Source organism: Gymnoscopelus microlampas, assembly GCF_963454915.1.
Source record: "Gymnoscopelus microlampas genome assembly, chromosome: 17".
In the NCBI taxonomy this organism is placed as follows: Eukaryota; Metazoa; Chordata; class Actinopteri; order Myctophiformes; family Myctophidae; genus Gymnoscopelus; species Gymnoscopelus microlampas.
Window position 1 is genome coordinate 13,229,160 of NC_139954.1, and position 20,000 is coordinate 13,249,159.

General features: G+C 44.7%; 1 protein-coding gene across 6 annotated transcripts in view; it reads left to right on the forward strand.

Moving 5' to 3' along the window:
* LOC311064972 (histone deacetylase 4-like) overlaps nucleotides 1–20,000 on the forward strand; it is a 280,612-nt gene that overhangs the window by 177,945 nt on the left and 82,667 nt on the right. For all 6 annotated transcript variants that reach the window (XM_084085063.1, XM_084085065.1, XM_084085066.1 and 3 more), the window contains one exon: nucleotides 4,840–5,139. In XM_084085063.1, the coding sequence (XP_083941189.1) occupies nucleotides 4,840–5,139 (300 nt within the window). The remainder of the gene's footprint in view (nucleotides 1–4,839; nucleotides 5,140–20,000) is intronic.

The window sequence follows — 20,000 nt, forward strand, 5'->3', positions numbered from 1 at the left end:
ACCGAGGTTATTTGAAAATAGCCGATCTACAAGCTCACAACGCGTCGCATCGCGACGCGTTGTGAGCTTGTAGATCTGCTATTTTCAATCATTTTAGTACTTTTACTTTTGGTACTTTAAGTGCATTTTTATACCAATACTTTTGCACTTTTGCTCAAGTAAATTTTGAATTCCGGACTTTTACTTGTAACGTAGTACTTCTACATTGCAGTATTGATACTTTTACTTAAGTAAAACATATGAGTACTTTTTCCACCACCGCATATAATGCGTTACAGTGCGTGTTAGCACATTCATAAGGGATTATGATTAATGTCATTGAAATGTTGTGATGCCATGTTATAAGAGTGACTGCCAAGAAAAATAACATAAATCACAAAGAACAATCAAGTATATTATGCTTAATTTATTCATGAGCGTGTGGAGCGGCTATTTTCTGTGTACTTACATGGCATGCAACAAAGTGTAAATCAGGCTTCGGGCGTGATAGATCGAGACATGTACGAACTTGTTTGGTTTTTTTAAATGCATCAGTAAAATCCGGAATATTCATTTAATGCTAAAAGTATAAAAATAGGCCATTACGAGTCCATTTTTTACAGTTATGCTCTTTCTTAGTTAAACGAACTTTCCAGATTGCTTTGCGTTATCAAAGTCGCTGCGCTGTGTCTTTGCTTTCCCCTCATTTGACCTGCTGTGTGTTGCGTACAGCTTCATTCCTCCTTTCTTAGCTCACATTTTTGAGTGGAGTAAATAATGAGACGGGGGGGCCTCCCCTCTACCAGCAGCACGGAATTTGGCCTCAGCGAGCAGAATAGTTGGCGACGGAGCACGACTCCAAAACTCAAAACTTAAAACATCTAACAATCTGAGGCTTGCCGCTGCCTCGGATTACTTACCAGCACAGCGAAATCTTCGGAGTTAGTTTAACCACTTAAACCCTCTAGTCTTAGTGAAACTTTTTTTCACTTTTTTCCCATCTACACCAAGTCTCTTATAGCCGATCTACAAGCTCAAAACGAGGCGCGACGACGCGTTTTGAGTTTATAGGTGGGTTATTTTTGGCGAACCTTCTCCCCAGAACAGGCTCAAGTGGTCAACAAGTAGCCACGTTTTTACACCCTAAAGTGTTCAAATTAACATTGAGGATTTTGATGTAGGGAGAGCAGTTGTACTGTAGTTCTGGAGGGCGTGTGAGACGTAGAGACATGCACGTATTGAAAAATAGATACAGACAGTGTTAAACAAGGCAGGCCAAAAGAGACATACTGTAGCCAGGGTTGCCAGATCTGCTTATTATAATTTCCCCGCAAAATTGTATTTGAAAATAGCCGATCTACAAGCTCACAACGCGTCGCATCGCGACGCATTGTGAGCTTGTAGATCTGCTATTTTGAAGTATATATTAAAGTGCTCATGTGGCCCATAGTTGCTTCTTTTGGGCTAGTTTTTCCTAGACCTGGTTGCTTGTTTCTCTCACAGAACCTGGCAACACTGACTGTAGCCGTACAAGCTTCTACTGTAGCTTTAGTGCAGTGGCTCTCAAACGTGTTCACGTCAAGGACCCCCAAATAAATAGCCACGGACCCCCCATCTGAAAATATGTTGTGGCAGAGGGACCCCCCAATACAAGATTTGTGGTGTTAAAAATGTTTCAAAATGATTCCAACAACACAACATATTCCGGTTTTAAAGCACTTCCTGTTAGTCCCTGCGTCGTTGTAGTGTAGAGTGCAGGGGGCAGGCACTCATTTATGTGAAACGGTTATTGTGAAGAACAAGCCAATGGAAAATTGTACCAAAAATACCTTTTTTTGTTTCTCATTGAATAAGTCACACAGTATGACTTTAAAAGGCAGTCCAACTCTTAGACCCTCTCGCTGTCCTCCCAACGGTTTCAACAGGTTTGTTTAGTGTCTGCATCTCTCTCTCACGCTTCAGATCCCAGCCACTATTTCCTCTGTATAAAGGAGAGATAGAGAGAGAGAGAGAGAGAGAAAGAGAGACCACAGTAAAAAATCCTCAGTGTTTTAATTTAAATTGTGAGGTGTAATTGTGGGTACATTTCTACACTCCTAAGAATTACATTAACACTGAGGTTTTCTGCTGGATGGGGGATTGTGTGTGTGTGTGTGTGTGTGTGTGTGTGTGTGGGGGGGGGGGGGGAGTTGGGGGGAGGTGGTGGGGGGTGTTATGAGTGTTAAAGAGGAGCTTGTTTGGAGAAGAGGAACAGGGATGAGGCAAGAGTCTGCTTCTCTGACGTCAATGCACCGTTCCCTGGGCGACCTGCCAGCCAGACCCCTGTGTGTGTGTGTGTGTGTGTGTGTGTGTGTGTGTGTGTGTGTGTTTCTTTCTATACATGTGCGAGCATGCGTGTGTGCGCGCGTGTCTGCGCGTGCGTGCGTGTGTGCGTGAGTGCGTGTATGTCTGTCTGTGTGTGTGTGTCTGTGTGTGTGCGTGTGTGTGCGTGTGTGTGTTCCATCTGCAAATAGTCGTCCACCCCACTGATGACCTTAGACAGTAAGGTTGAGGGCTGGGGGGTGGGGGGGGGGGGAGTGTGTGCATGTGTGTGTGTGTGTGTGTGTGTGTGTGTGTGTGTGTGTGTGTGTGTGTGTGTGTGTGTGTTTGCTCTTGTCATTGCCGTAGCGACAGAGACAGCCCCAGCTGCCATAACAAGATCCCCAGCATTAACCCCCTCCTCCTCCTCCTCCTCCTCCTCCTCCTCCTCCTCCTCCTCCTCCTCCTCCTCAAATACTTTGCTCTTCTTTTTTCTCTCCCTCTTTCTTTCCTTCTCTCTCTTTTTTTCTCCTTTTCTGTCCTTTTGGTTGTTGCCTTGTCTCCATGTCCCACTCACTCTGAAAGCACAGAGCCGTGGAAATTCACGGAAGAGCGACTTTTGGCGTGCGTGGAAGTCCCCCAGAATAGCTCCATTTCCCCATCTGTTTTAAGTCAATGTTTGACCAAAAATACAATTCCTAGCGAACCTTATACAGTAGTACAGCATCTGTTGACTTTCCACACATTGCTATTTGTATTAAAAATGTAACAACGATCAGCCAGTTTGAGGATGAATATGAAAGTTGTGTATAACCAATTAAACTGTCAATAGTAAGTAAACTTGACCTTTTCACTGGGTACTTGGTCTGCTCTTTTTTTCCCTCTACACCAAACCTCTTTTGCTGAAAATGGCCGATCTACAAGCGCACAACGCCTCGCGGCGCGAGGCGTTGTGCGCTTGTAGATCTGCTATTTTTTTGGGTTCTCCTCAGAATAGGGATGCTGGGTTGAAGTGGTTAATGTAAAAAATCACACAAAGATTTGGCGGACCCCCCTGTAGTAACTTTGAGGACCCCCTAGGGGTCCCGGACCCCCTGTTGAAGACCTTTTTGGTCTAGGCTGTAACCAAAGACCGTGGGCGGTCAGTTCGTACATCACACATTAATTGTTTTCATCTTAGGGGGGCCCTTGCGGGTCCTTATCCACTTTTCAATAGTACCCCAGATGTTTTGTTTATTTTAATTATCCATCTTATTTGAAAGAGCTTTTACGTCCGAACGGTTCAATAGATCCATTAAGACACACTCAACAACCCTTTTTTGATGTACCTGGTATACAGAAAGAAATTGGGAGACGTTCATTTAACCCATTTAGACCTGGAACGCATCTGTGTCACTTTAGGTTTCTTTGGCTATTCAAAAATAGCAGATATACAAGCTCATAGCGCGGCACCGAGTGCCGCGCTATGAGCTTGTAGATCTGCTATTTTTGAAAAATCGTAAAAAAATTCGGTTAGGATTTAGAAAACTTTTAAGAATCGGACTCAGGCCTTAATGGGTTAAGTTTAAAGCACCCTCTGACTGGAACAATGTACCTATTGCAATTAGATCAATTATTTGATTTCCTGTTTTCAAAACGTCTCTGCTTGATTCGCTCAAATCTAACTGTTCTTGTTTTTGATTTTTTGATTTTTTTATAATTGATTGTATTTCGATTATTTTTTATTTTATTTCTCATTATTTATTTTCATTTTTTTTAGATGAAAAACTGTGTAACAGATATAGAATGGTCTGGGATGGTGTGAGAGCCCTCATGTGTATGTTTTGTTGTTGTCGTTGTTGAATGTTACGTGATTGTTTTTTTGTCATTGCTTGTATGTTGTTGTGCCCGATGCATCTCAAGGGGTTTATCCTCCAATAAAAATGTCAAATAAAAAGAAATGTTAGATATCTGTCTACCGCGAGAAAGGCAGGCATAACCAAAAATCTGCTTTGTAACAAAAACAATGATGGCTGTGCATAGTTGGTTTTCATTTCAGCGGCATATCATTTATCTTCTAAACCAGGGGTCTTCAACAGGAGGGTCCGTGACCCCTAGGGGGTCCTCAAGAGTTACTACAAGGGGGCCGCCAAATTTTCTTTTTTTTTACATTAACTCTCTCAGTGCCAATGAAATAAAAAAATAATTGCGAACTGTGCCAACATTTTTTTTTTTTTTCAAAGTAAAAAAAAAAGTGCTTAGGAAGCGAGATACAGTCTTTTTCAGTTATAAGTTAAACAAGGAGTGGATGGAGCTGCAAATCTTCAGATAATGATATCTTGGGTTAGGAACACTTTTTTTTAAACTCACGATTTTTCGTTCTGGCAGGGAGGGTATTCAGTAAAAACTCGGGATAACTCGGGGTCTGGCACTGAGAGAGTTAAGTATCCAAAACCAGCTGCTTTGTATAGCCATGATTCTTACCGCTCTCTCTCTCTCTCTCTCTCTCTCATCTCTCCTCTCTCTCTCTCCTCTCTCTCTCTCTCTCTCTCTCTCTCTCTCTCTCTCGCTCCCCCCTCCCAGATGATGTCCAAGCCCAGCGACCAGCTCCGCCTGCAGGGGGGGGGCGGCTCCGGGGGTCCCGGGGGGGGTCCGGGCAGGCAGCACCAGAGCCACCCCGAGGAGACGGAGGAGGAGCTCCGAGAGCACCACCAGGGTCTCTCCTCGTCGTCGTCCTCCTCCTCCACCGCGTCCGTCCAAGAAGCGTTGTCCCTGCGCGGGCTGGTCATCAAGCAGGAGCCCCCCGACCCCCAGGAGCTGGAGGACAGGGAGCAGAGGGAGATGAGGCAGGCCGACCAGCAACAGGAACACGTCTTCAGACAGGTACGGAGGGGGGGGGGGGGGTTAGGTTAGGATGGAGGGAGGTGGAGGTGGAGGGACTCCCTCTTTCTTTGGTGTTTCGCCCCTGGTGGAGGGGGGGGGGGGGGGGGGGGGGTGGGTTGTTATATGCCTAAACCTAACCGTAACCTCACAGAAACTATCCCTTAACCCACTGTTTCCCAAACTTTTTTGGTCGTGACCCAAAGGAGAAATTTGATTCTCTTCCCAGGACCCAAACTAGTGTAAATAGCAGATCTACAAGCTTGTCGCTCTGCTATTTTCACTACTTCTAAAGGGTTTTTTTTTGCGTTTTTTAATGGAATTTAGATTTTTTTTTTTAATGAATAATTGTGAGAAAACAAAAACAAAAAAAGATTGTTTTTTTTAAATAATAAGTAAAAAAAAAAGGGATATTTACTTGAAGGTTGCGACCCATAAAAATGGGTCCGCGACTCACAAATGGGTCCAAAACCCACTGCTTGGGAACCACTGCCTAACCTCAAAACCACGCCCACCTGGGGCGAAACACCTGGTAAAGAGGGAGTCCCGTGAGGTGTAGGGGTGTAGTGGATAAGACGCTGATAAGATGCGGCTTAGGATGGGGGGGGGGGGGGCGGGGGGGGCAGGTAAGGCAAGAGAGGAGGGAGAAAACAAGTGGAGGGGAAGACGAGAGATGATGAGGGAGAGCGAGGTTGAGAATAGAAAGAGAGAGAGAGGAGAGAGAGAGAGAGTGAAGCGTCTATACTAGCAGTGACAGATGGAGTCAGTGACTGCCTGCGACACACTCACACACCACATTCTGTCTGTCTGTCCGTCTGGCCGAGTGGCCCGGCTGGCTGCTCCACGCACTTATTTTAGCTATTGAGTCACGAGAGAAGACACCCACGCCACAGATAGGCGTTCTCTCTCTCTCTCTCTCTGTCTGTCTCTCTCTCTGTCTCACCCACTTCCACTCCTCCTGCTGTCCTTCGTCCATACCATACTTCAGTGTGTGGTGGGTTTTAGTGTTTCTCTGAATGGCTAAAGGCAGGCTATAGCCGCCTCCACAACGGTGTCAGAGATGAGAGTCATATCCTAACACAGGGGCCTTCAACGTTTTCAGGCCAAGGACCCCCCCTAGCTGAGAGAGAGAGATGAAGCAGGGACCCCCTCTATATTGTATACAATTGTGTTTCAGATTATATATTTTTTTGTTTACTTGGTCTGCTCTTTTTCCCCCCTCTACGCCAAACCTCTGCTAAAAATTCAACATTTTTGGCTAAAGTTCTCCTCAGAAAATGCTAGGGTTCAAGCGGTTAAGGTAAAAAAAAAAATCCTATCACACAAAGATTTGGCGGACCCCCTGTAGTAACTCTGAGGACCCCCTAGGGGTCCCGGACCCCCTGTTGAAGACCCCTGTGCTAACAAGCTACGAGCCACACACACACACACACACACACACACACACACACACACACACACACACACACACACACACACACACACACACACACACACACACACACACACACACCATCTCTAAATTACACGTACCGTGAGTACAGAAGATACACATGCAAAACAGAAATTATCTCTCTCTGTCAACATTTTTGTCTTTCTGTCACCCCTCCCTTTCTTTCATTCATTCTTTCCCACACAAACACACAAGCATGCCACCCCACACACACACACACACACACACACACACACACACACACACACACACACACAAACACAAGAGACACACACGCACAGAGCCCAGAACACCATGTCCTCTCCTTTGCTAGCCAATGTGCGACTGACCGCTCATCCAAATCCAATCAGGTAGGCCTCTCCCCTGTAGCCACGGTGCTAGCAGACCCTTGGCAGACACACATCCATTATATAGGATGGAGCGGCAGGAAGGAAACAGTCACACAACTCTGTCACTCTGTGGTGTGTTCTTCCCCTCGCGGATCTTTAGAATGCGCACAAAAGTTTGAATATTCTCAACTTTTCAGCAGAAGGCTTGGAGTTTGTTTCTGTTTTGATGTCGGTATAGATGCGGCAGGAACGGAGGACCCGGGCAAATTGCCAGATGCAGATTTTGATATTATGACTGCTTGAATCCATTTTTTTACCCATGATTCATTGTTTGAATCTGGTCCGTTCACAACGCAACACTCTGTTGTGCACGATGCAGCGCTTTCGAAGCGGCTGCGCCGCCTGTAGCAACGCGTCTCTGTGTAATAGGCTCTATGCACAGCAGCCATATTGGACAGAAATTGGGCCCCTTCCTCGCTTCCTTCACAGGTGTTACCAATGACACTAATGAAGACTCTGTTCCAGTTAGTGTAGCACAGTGGCTCTCAAACTTTTTAATTTCAAGGACCCCCATAACTCTGAGAGTGTACAAATGGAACCAAATGGACCCTCCCGGGTCCATTTGGTTCCATTTGTACACTCTCAGAGTTACACCCTCTCAAGGAACCATGAGGGTCCCTGGACCACACTTTGAGACCCACTAGTATTTCTAGTGAGCCAACATGCACAACATCAGCACCCTGACTCTGTTTGACCAGAATGGAACAGAGCCTTCATTAGTATCATTGGTAACACCTGTGAAGGAAGTCAGAAGAGGCCCAATTTTTCCCCAAAATGGCTGCTGTGCATAGAGCCTATTACTCCCCCCCTCGGAGTTAGATTTTACTGTGTCACTGTACTCTTTCTGTCATTTCGGTGACATTTCCCCTCAAGTAATGTGCTCACGTTACAAAACGTGTGCATGGTTGCGTTTGGAAGAATTGTTCAAAAGTGACATGTGTTTCAAAAAACTGTACTAGCCGTCTTACTGTGAATCGGTGTGAATAAAAGGAGTGGTTTGTGTTATCTCTTGTCGTGCGTGAGTCATGTCCGGCCTGTAGAACTAGAAGGCAGTGAAGGCTGGTGGGAAATGCTCTGTGCGAGCTCAAGGTTATTTGCACGCCGTATTTTGCGACAACATCTAATCTATCTTTTGTCTTTCGGCTCGTTATAGCGCCCGGTGTTTATTGCCCGGCTGTCCTGAAGGGACTGATTAGAATTGTGAGATATTGTCATTTGGGCCCTCAGCAGCAAGGGTCTGTAGTTCAACTCCATACGGGGAACATAAAACATTTGCCATCATAAAGGCGCTGCTGATGTTGTTGTTGTTGTTGTTGTTAGATTTATTTCGGGCATTTTATGACTTTGAACAGAGAGATAGGAAAGTGCGGGAGAGAGAGAGAGAGAGAGAGACCTTGGGTCAGACCTGAACCGGGGTCAGCTGCGAGAAGGGCCTTGTTTATGTGGTATGGGGCTGGTTGGGCCCTTACTCGGTCATAGACTGTGGCACGGGGTTGCCAGATCATGCTTATTATAATTTGCCCGCAAGATCTTATTTGAAAATAGCCGATCCACAAGCTCACAACGCGTCGCATCGCGACGCGTTGTGAGCTTGTGGATCTGCTATTTTCAAATAGCCGATGTACATGTTAAAGTGCACACGTGGCCCATAGTCGCTTCTTTTGGGCTGGTTTTCCTAGACCTGGTTGCTTGTTTCTCTCACAGAATCTGGCAACGCTGACTGTGGCGCCCTCGAAAGTTTTTTTTGACTCGTCGAATACATTTGTTTAATTAGTTTAACGTATCAGTTCTTTCATGTTCTATCCTGCTACTTCACTGTAGAATGCAACGTTATGTTTGCCAACGTCAGCTTGCATGTACACGGCGCCATCTTCTGGCAAGGGAAAGAATTGCGGCTCAATCATTGATGTGACGTTTAATGTGATCTTGTGTGTGCGCGCGTGTGTGTGTGTGTGTGTGTGTGTGTGTGTGTGTGCAGCAGGCGTTGCTATTGGAGCAGCAACGGATCCACCAGCTGAGGAACTACCAGGCGTCCATGGAGGCCGCGGGCCTGTCGATCAGTTTCGCCGCTCACCGCCCCCTCTCCAGGGCCCAGTCGTCTCCGGCGACGTCCTCGTCTTTCCCCATGGTGGTGCAGCAGCAGGACCCCCCGCCCCCCACCAAGCCGCCTCGCTTCACTACAGGTTCTCCTGCTGGAATCACCCTTTTTTCTCTCTTTTTTCCCTCCACACTTTTTCACTGTTTCAGAGACGTGTTTTTGATGCCGTGATGTTGTTGCGTCTAGATCTGTGTCAACTTAACAACCCGTTAAGACCTGGGGACGCATCTGTGTCATTTTTTTGATTTGAGCTAAAAAAAAGCGTTATTTTACACTTTGGCTGTTCAAAAATAGCAGATCTACAAGCTCGTAGATCTGCTATTTTTGAATAATCGAGAGAATGTGTGCAAATTCATATATTTATATTCTTTTAAAGCGAACGTTTGTAACTCAAATCTTTGCTTCTGGGGGGGGTCCCTGGAGCAACATATTTATGAGATGGGGGTCGGCGGCCAAATACATATCATTTTGGGGGTCCTTGACATGAAAGAGTTTGAGAACCACTGATATAGAAACATAAGTTTTTCAGAAAACTGTTTAGAAGACATTTGTAGAATGGGCTTCAGGTCTTAATGGGTTAAGTAAGCCTTGTCTGAGGCCCATAGGACAGCAGCCTATCTCCTGTTTCTGTAGCGTGAGGCGGCTTGATGTACAAGTACATCCCCCACCCAGCCATGAGTATGTCGTAGGGACTTTGGTATGACCCAGCCGGGGAATCGAACCCTGAACCTCCCTCAGCGCGGACGACACTCCTAACCGCCAGGCCACTGCAGCTGGCGTCAATGTGGTACACAGTGAAATCCTCATTGTTGCTTTATTCATTTGTAACTCCCAAACATGTACAGAATGACGTAACCAAGTGGACCCTTACGAGTCCATTTGGTTACATTCATGCAAGCTTGGGAGTTAGATTGCATAAAGGACTTGACTGTGTACACAACAACTGGCTGAGTTATAGCGGTTCTGCGGAACGGAACGTCCGTAAGGGCAGCACACACTGCATCTAAGTTCTTGCCTTCATGCCAAGGCAGTACGTCACTGTAGCTTTGTTTACTCAGAGTACATTCATGAAAGAGTGCAGCCAGCACATTCACACAACCTGCGAGAGGCATTTTCTCCCAGAAATACTCCATTGTTGCCTCCAGGAAGCCACACAGCATAATTAGTAGCTGTGTGTGTACTGAGTACTGTATCTGTGCATGTGTCTCTGTGCACGCATGCGTGCATGCATGCATCTTGTGTGTGTGTGTGTGTGTGTGTGTGTGTGTGCACCAGTGTTGATTTTGACAGCAAATTTTTATTTAGTTTTAGTCATAGTTTTGTGGATAAAATTCCATTTAGTTTTAGTGATATTTTAGTCATCTGAAATGTTCTAGTTTTTGTCTAGTTTTAGTCGACTAAATTAACAGTTGATTTAGTCGACTAAAATGTATTTCGGCGGTGCCTTGATGGCGTCGTAATAGCACATTTTACACTTGGTTTCGTGCTGAAAATAGACGATCTACAAGCTCACAACGTGTCGAGTTGTGAGCTTGTAGATCTGCGCCCCGAACACCCGAGCACAACCAAACATGAAATGACTTGTATTTTAGTTCTACTGGATCTCTTTTCCACGAGTCCCTCACTAACATTTTAGTCTATTTTTTTATTCGTTGACGAAATTGTCAATATATTTAGTCTTAGTTTTAGTCATAGTAGCTTAGTTTTTATTTAGTTTTTATTTAGTTTTCGGCAGTGAAAAAAGGGTAGTCGACGAACATTTTCGTCAGTCATTGTTTTAGTCGACAAAATCGACACTGGTGTGTACCGAGTATCTGTGCATGTGTCGCATGCATGCATTGCATCTTTTGTGTGTGTGTACGTACGTGCGCGTGCGTGTATGAACCCAGGTATTTGTGCGTATATCCCCCTATAGGCCTGGTGTACGACTCTCTGATGCAGAAACACCAGTGCATGTGCGGTAACACCACCAGCCACCCAGAGCACGCCGGACGCATCCAAAGCATCTGGTCCAGACTACAGGAGACAGGCCTGAGGGCACACTGCGAGGTAAGAACACACACATATAGCCCGGTTGCCAGATCTGCTTATTGTAATTTCCCCGCAAGATTGTATTTGAAAACAGCCGATCTACAAGCTCACAACGCGTCGCGCTGCGACGCGTTGTGAGCTTGTAGATCGGCTGTTTTCAAATAGCTGATGTATTAGTCGCTTCTTTTGGGCTGGTTTTCCTAGACCTGGTGGCTTGTTTCTCTCACAGAATCTGGCAACACTGGCCGTGGCAGCAGCATTATACATATATGTCTGTGTGCAGATGTAAATTTGTGGTTTCTCTGCACTGTGGGAGGACTAATGGTTGTTGAAAAAATGACATGTACTGTAATGGAAAACACCAGGCGAATAGTATGAAAGGCCAATTGTGTTAATGTATTGTGGATGCAGTCAATTTCAGAGCAAAAAAGTGCAGTTGGTGATCTTGACCAGGAGGGGGCAGTGCGTGGTCAGTTTCAGCCGGGCAGTGAGCTCTCCTCATTGATAAAAATGAAAAATAAATTAAAAAAACAGACCATTTGAAGTGACAGCTTGAAAGTCATCCAGGATCAGTTTGTCCTTTCCAAATTATGAAATGTACTATTAATAGAGGACTTTAGAATGTATTTTCAATGTGTATGGTGCATGGCTGCGTCTGTGCCTCGTGTGACGGATCGCAGAAACCAGCAAACTCCGGTGTAGAAACGGACCCTGCCAGTGTAAAACGCACTTTCAGAGTTAAACGAACGCCGAGGGTTTTTTACTGTGAAAGTTTGTTTTGACTTGTTTTGCTCTCATCGTGCAAAAAAATCACAGTAGCTCTGCAATGAGATGGCACTGTCTGATAGATTAAGACGCTACTGGCGAAACTTCCATCAGACTTAACATTTGATCTCTTATCTGGCCTTTGCACATGTGTGCCGACGTATGCTGTTGACATGCGGCTGTCCCATGCAAAGCGATCGTGTACGCACCAAAGGCATTTTGTCCTTTCAAGTACGGTTTAATGGTTTCAACTGAGGCGTGAGCTCGCTCGCATCGCACATTGTGTGTGTGTGTGTGTGTGTGTGTGTGTGTGTGTGTGTGTGTGTGCAGCACGTCATGCATGCGTGTATGCCTGCCTGCCTGCGTGTGTGTGTTATTTGTTTGCGTGCGTGGCGTGCACGCTTGATCTGCCTGTAGGCCTGGTTGGTTGCGTAGCTGCAGTTTTTTATGAATGGACCAAAACAATCAACAGTCCCAGCAGAGTCTGAAGATCACTCACCTCCTCCTCTGGGGGCTGGGAACTGTTTCTCTTCTCTTCTCACACACTCATTGTCTCTCTCTCTCTCTCTCTCTCTATCTCTCTTGCTCTCTTTAACTCTATCTCTTTCTATCATGCTGTTGTCTCTCTCTCCCTCTGGGATCTCTCTCTCTCTCCCTCTGGGGCATTGGTTCTCGAAGTGAGGTCCGAGGACCCCCAGGGGCACTTGAGGGAGTTCCAGGGGGTCCCCAGCTAAATGATGGACAGGAACCAAATGGACCCTTATGGGTCTGTAACTCTGAGATTGTACAAATGGAACCAAATGGACCCTTATGGGTCTGTAACTCTGAGAGTGTACAAATGGAACCAAATGGACCCTTATGGGTCTGTAACTCTGAGAGTGTACAAATGGAACCAAATGGACCCTTATGGGTCTGTAACTCTGAGAGTGTGCAAATGGAACCAAATGGACCCTAACGGGTCCATTTGGTTCCATTTGTACACTCTCAGAGTTAAATTAACATTGATTTTACAATATGAATTGGGGTCCCAGAGATATAAATGCCATTAAATGGGGGTCCGTAGCCCTAATGCATGTCAAACTGGGGGGGTCCTTGAAATTAAAATGGTTGATAATCACTGCTAGAGAGCTGTAAAAATCTTCTCTTATGGGGGTCCCTGGCTTATCTTTTCAAATGGGGGTCCACAGGCTAATAAGTGTCAATTTGGGGGTCCTTGGCACGAAAAAGTTTGAGAACCACTGCTCTGGGGTGTTGGTATCTCTCTCTGGGTTTCTCTTTCTGTCTCCCTCTCTCTCTCTCTCTCTCTCTCTCTCTCAGGCATGTCTTCATGTACATGCTATCAGACACCAGTACGTACGCTTGTGGATGGTAAACACGTGTACACAAACGCACACACACACACGCGTGCCTTTGGACTTCCCTTTAATTATGTCCTCCTAATAGGCTCTGTGCATAACTGTAATCCCATAGCTTCGCTTGCTTTGGCGCAGCAGCAGCTTTCAAACTGGAAACACATTATTATGACAACTTCATATCTAACTGCTGCATCCAATCAAGCTAATCAAGCGACGCTATGGGAAATGGAAACGGGTATAGGCCACCTTCAGTTATACACAGAGCGTATAGCAGGTGTTTACCCATTCCTGTATCTAATACCATCTCTAATTGCTCTCTGTGCAGGTTTTTTCTGCAGCATTTGTAATGGGAAAGGGATGCAGGGGTCCTTGAGGACCAGCAAAATGAGTTAATATAACATCAAAATCAGTTTAACCATTTTAACAACACAAATCTTGTATCTTGTCCCTGGCACGAAATATTTTCAGATTTTCAAACGCATATTAATTTGAGGGTCCTTGGGGGGGGGGTCCACTGTTCTAAACTTCTATCTCCGTCTCTAGTCTACTGATTAATCTGTACCTGTCCATTTTGTCTTTGTGTGTCCACAGTGTATCCGTGGTAGGAAGGCCACTCTGGAGGAGTTGCAGACAGTCCACTCTGAAGCTCATGTGCTGCTCTATGGAACAAACCCACTACGACAGAAACTGGACTGTAAGAAACGCACACACGCACACACACACACACACACACACACGCATACACGCACACATCCATATAAACACAAAACAAATTTCCATGACATCAGCCCCTCAATTTCTTTATGAGCGCACACACAATCTCTCACACACACACGCGCGCACACACACACTTTCTTTTTAACCCATTGAGACCTGAAGCCGATTCTACATGTCTCCTAAATCTCAACAGTATTCTGAAAAACGTATGTTTCTATATCAGTGGTGCTCAATCTTTTTCATGTCAAGGACCCCCAAAATGATATGTATTTGGCCGCGGACCCCCATCAAAATATTTTGTTCCAGGGACCCCCAGAAACTAAGATTTGAGTTAAAAATGTTCGCTTTAAAAATATATATATTTCAAAGATTTGCACACATTTTCACGATTTTTCAAAAATAGCAGATCTACAAGCTCGTAGCGCGGCACTCGGTGCCGCGCTACGAGCTTGTATATCTGCTATTTTTGAATAGCCCAAAGTGTAAAATAATGCTTTTTAGCTCAAATCTAAAAATGAGACAGTTCCAGGTCTTAATGGGTTAAAGAAGGGTTGACTCACCACGTACGGATAGTTTGCTCGTTCAGCCAATCTGGCAGCTAGCCATGCTAACTGCTAATTAAGCAACAACGATTAGCCAGAAGGGTCTTTTAATATTACCGGGATCTCTCTCTCTCTCTCTCTCCCTTTTTTTCTATCCTAAAAACTATCAAAGGGCATGTAAGCAAATGGACTGCATTTATATGTAGGGACTTTCTCCGACGTGCTTTGCCATGTATTTCACATTCACACACAGCCACACGACAGCGGAGGAAACCATGCGAGAGGGAGAAGTTAGGGGTTAAGTGTCTTTACTCAAGGACACTTCGACATGCAGCCAGGAGAAGCCTGGGATATCAAACCGGCGAACCTATGCTATTCCAAGAGGGCCGCTCGCTCTACCTCCTGAGCTACTGCCGCCCACAGCTTAACCCATTAAGACCTGAGGCCGCTTCTAAACATTTTCTAAATCCTAACATTTTTTTGGAAAAAAATATAAAAAAAAATAATTTTCACAATTTTTCAAAAATAGCAGATCTACAAGCTCATAGCGCGGCACTCGGTGCCGCGCTATGAGCTTGTATATCTGCTATTTTTGAATAGCCAAAGACATCTAAAGTGACACAGATGCGTTCCAGGTATCAATGGGTTAAGCACACGGCCTGTCCATCATCCTCTGTTCTGTAAATACAGTCTCGTCTTCAAAACACTTTGAAACGCAGGGATATTGAGGATGTCCATGAAACACGTTCAAGGAGAACAGACCTCGCATTGCGATAAACACAACTATGACAGTGAACTGTATGCCTATGACTCGGCACATAAATATTCAACACTCTAGCATTCTATAGCTAAATGTCCATTTGAGCGTACAGTAAACATACGTGTTTATACTAGCCGGGCTAGCGTAAATAAATATCCCTCTAGTCGGTGATCCGCGGCATTGAACTCCCTCAGTCTGTCGAATCCGGAGTGTTCATTTAACCACTTCAACCCTATTCTGGGGCAAACGGAATACGCGTTGCGATCGACATGCTCAAAATATCAGATCTACAAGCCCACAATGTTTGGTGTTCAAGGCAAAGAGGAGCAGACCTAGTATAGCTCTGGGGGGACCCCTGACAACTATGGGTTTTAAGTGGTTTAACCCATTAATACCTGGAACTGTGTCATTTTTAGATTTGAGCTAAAAAGCATTATTTTACACTTTAGGCTATTCAAAAATAGCAGATCTACAAGCTACGAGCTTGTATATCTGCTATTTTTGAAAAATCATGAAAATGTGTGCAAATCTTTGAACATAATATATTTTTAAAGCGAACATTTTTAACTCAAATCTTTGCTTCTGGGGGTCCCTGGAAAAAATATTTTGATGGGGGTCCGTGGCCAAATACATATAATTTTGGGGGTCCTTGACATGAAAAAGATTGAGCACCACTGATATAGAAACATACGTTTTTCAGAATACTGTTGAGATTTAGGAGACATGTAGAATCGGCTTCAGGTCTCAATGGGTTAACTAAATGGACGGGTCCATTTTGGTTACATTTGTACACGTCCCGAGTTACGAACGGATACTTAGGATTTGACTTTGTTCTAGCTTAACCTGTGCGCGGCCTGTGTGCGTGGCATCTGCTAAAGGGATCTGTGTTAATGCTTGTCATAATAAAGAGTCCAGTCTAATAAAGTGGTGGAGGTGTTACGATCAGCCAAGGACTGTCTGAGACGCTGTGAACCCCACAGTGTCCAACAGGCTGCTCCCTCCGTCGCCTACCATTGCCGTTTGGTGGCTGCAGTGCAGGTGCAGCATGGGGGCTTGCCGTTGTGCACGTGTGTGTGTGTGTGTGTGTGCGTGCGTGTCTGTGTGTGTTCATTAATAGACGTGCCCCCATTGGCCCTCTTAGATTCCATCCCAGTAGAGACATAACTTCCAGTCCAGTGTTTCTACCAGACGCTCCAGTCTTAACCCATTAAGGCCTGGAACTGTGTCATTTTTAGATTTGAGCTAAAAAAAAGCATTATTTTACACTTTGGGCTATTCAAAAATAGCAGATATACAAGCTCATAGCGCGGCACCGAGTGCCGTGCTACGAGCTTGTAGATCTGCTATTTTTGAAAATTCGGGAAAATGTGTGCAAATCTTTGAATATATATATTTTTAAAGCGAACATTTTTAACTCAAATCTTTGCTTCTGTGGGGGTCCCTGGAACAAAATGTTTTGATGGGGGTCCGCGGCCAAATACATATAATTTTGGGGGTCCTTGACATGAAAAAGATTGAGCACCACTGATACAGAAACATAGGTTTTTCAGAAAACTGTTGAGATTTAGGAGACATGTAGAATCGGCTTCAGGTCTCAATGGGTTAAGGCCACGCAATAAGGTGGACCCACCTGCACTGTGGAGAGAGAGAGAGAGGCATAAAAACATAGTAGATCTGCAATGGAAACGGAGGCTAAATGAAGCTTACAATCCATGAGTTTTGTGTCCGTGGCCTCTCTGAGAGAGGGCGATTGCAGCGATGATGAACTTACAGTACAGATGGCGGCGTGGGGGCCGACCCGATAACCCGAATGGTTATTGTGCATAACACACATGGCCTCTTAATGCCTGACAGCGAGTCCCCCGGTTCGATTCCTGGCCGGCAGGACCGTTCGCTGCATGTCACTCCCCTGCTCTCTCTCTCTCTCTGTGTTTCCTGTTTCTATACACTGTATCTATCAATAAATGCAAAACATTTTTTTTTACGTCCCCCAAATAACTTTAAAAATTAAATAAAGGCTGTGCATCTACGTAGTTTCCAATCCAGTGGGTGTCCTACAGCATTGGTTCTCAAAGTGGGGTCCGGGGACCCCCAGGGGTACTTGAGGGGATACCAGGGGGTCCCCAGCTAAATGATTTATAGGAACCAAATGGACCCTTATGGGTCTGTAACTCTGAGAGTGTACAAATGGAACCAAATGGACCCTAACGGCCCCGGGTCCATTTGGTTCCATTTGTACACTCTCAGAGTTAAATTAACATTGATTTTACAATATGAATTGTGTTCCCAGAGATATAAATGCCTTTAAATGTGGGTCTATAGCCCTAATGTCAAACTGGGGGGTCCTTGAAATTAAAATGGTTGAGAATCACTGCTAGAGCCGTAAAAGATCTTCTCTTATGGGGGTCCCTGGCTTATCTTTTGAAATGGGGGTCCGCGGGCTAATAAGTGTCAATTTGGGGGTCCTTGACATGAAAAAGTTTGAGAACCACTGTCCTACATGACACCAGGTTTGAAGTTTCTCAATGGAAGAGTAGAGAGACCATCTCCAACCACTGAAGATGTGGTACTGTAGTTATATTGTATATGTATTGTTCATTGTGTAATATACTGTACCACACAGATCTGTTAAAGTAATGTTTTATTCACTACAGTAAGACAGTCCTGGATGGTATCTTTAAGGATAGACGCTCATATATTAATCAATTCATAAAGATTCTAAGAACATTTCTTAATATGGTACAATTCAGGATTTGCCCGGCTAAGAAAATGTTTCTTGTATCCAATGTATATAAAGGGCCTTTCACACCGGGAGTGATTGACGTGCCTTGTAATTCATTTTCAATGAGAGGTTAGAGCAGGCAATCTGACAGGCGGGAGCGACAAGTGGGGCGGACTTGTCACGTTCGTGCTCATCTCACATACATCCCCGCCCGCGATAAACGTTGATATGTTTTGAGCTTTTTTTCCTACGCCACACATCGAAACGTGTCTATTTCACACGAGGAGTGAAGTGCGACCTGCCGGATCCAAGCGAGAACGCAGGCGTTGCTTTTGAAACTCCCCCGTTTCAAAAGCCCATAAGACTATAAGACATACATTTTTTTTAGAAACCGATTTAGAAGACATTTGTAGATGCATTCACGGGATTGAATGGGATAACCCATTGAGACCTGAAGCCGATTCTACATGTCTCCTAAATCTCAACAGTTTTCTCAAAAACGTATGTTTCTATATCAGTGGTGCTCAATCTTTTTCATGTCAAGGACCCCCACAATTATATGTATTTGGCCGCGGACCCCCATCAAAATATTTCGTTCCAGGGACCCCCAGAAGCAAAGATTTGAGTTAAAAAAAAGTTCGCTTTAAAACAATATGTATTCAAAGATTTGCACACATTTTCACGATTTTTCAAAAATAGCAGATCTACAAGCTCGTAGCGCGGCACTCGGTGCCGCGCTACGAGCTTGTAGATCTGCTATTTTTGAATAGCCCAAAGTGTAAAATAATGCTTTTTAGCTCAAATCTAAAAATGACACAGTTCCAGGTCTTAATGGGTTGATTTAACACTGCAAGTCCCAAAAAAAATCTAGTGTAGTCTTGCGGTGCCCTCAGGAGGAACGAAGCTCGTTCTCTTCTGAAAACAAAATGTCTCGCTGGGCTCTTAGAGAGCCTCGATTTCATCCTACACTTAACTACGGGGGCACGTCTGATTGTGGAAGGTCACGGGGTCAAATACTCAAGTTTAAAGGTCGCAGGGCCCGCCGTGCCGTGTGAGTCCACAAGGTTACCTCGTCACCTCTGACCTCTCTTTCTCTTTTTCTCTCCCTCGCTCCCACATCTCTCTCTCTCTCTCTCTTTCTCTCAGGTTCAGTGAGCCCAATGTTTGTGAGGCTGCCATGTGGAGGAGTGGGGGTAAGTCCATCTCTCTCTCTCTCTCTCTCTCTCTCTCTCCAAGATACAACAGTGGCAGATTTGTATCTTTCAATTCATCGCTGTTCGGGTGGAAAGCTTGTACTACTGTATCTCCAAACACTGTTACTTCTCAATAAATGAACAAAAGAACCTGTGTTCCAAAGGATCCATTGTAGTTATAGAGAGGATATAGAGTAGAGTTAGACGCCTTGTGAGCTCGTACACCGGCTGTTTTTGCTACTTTTGTGTGCCTACTGCGGTATGACGGAGTAAGGGCATGCGTTTGCCCAAAAAAATCACACGTGTTCTGCCCGATAGCGACAAAATGCTTAACCACTTAACACATTGAGTGCCAGGTTTTTTTTAAAAACACATTCAGTCAGTGCCTGGATTTTTAACCATTTCTGAACCTTTTCCAAGTAGTCACAAAATATTTTCAGTGATCACCGTCCTCACGGTGATTTTTTTTTTTTTTTAAACATTAGGTAATCCGTTCCATAGTTGCAGCTTTTAGTTGCTTTGCTTTGCTTTGCTTTGCTTTGCCAGTTGAAAATAGTCGAAAATACATAGTAAAAAAAAAGGTACACAGGAGCCGAGATACAGGCTTTTGAAGTCATAAGTTAACCAGGAAGTGGATTGGAGTCTAAATCTCCGAAAAATGATATCTCCTGGTGCTGTGAAGAAAAAAAAAAAGAATAATATTTTTTTCCAAAAACGGTCATAACCGTTTTTGGTACTCCTTGTTTGGATTGTGAAAAACGGTCCGGACCGTTTTTGGCACTCAATGTGTTAAACCCCATATGGTTGAGCGGAGTCTCTCAGGGCTCTATGCTAGTGTG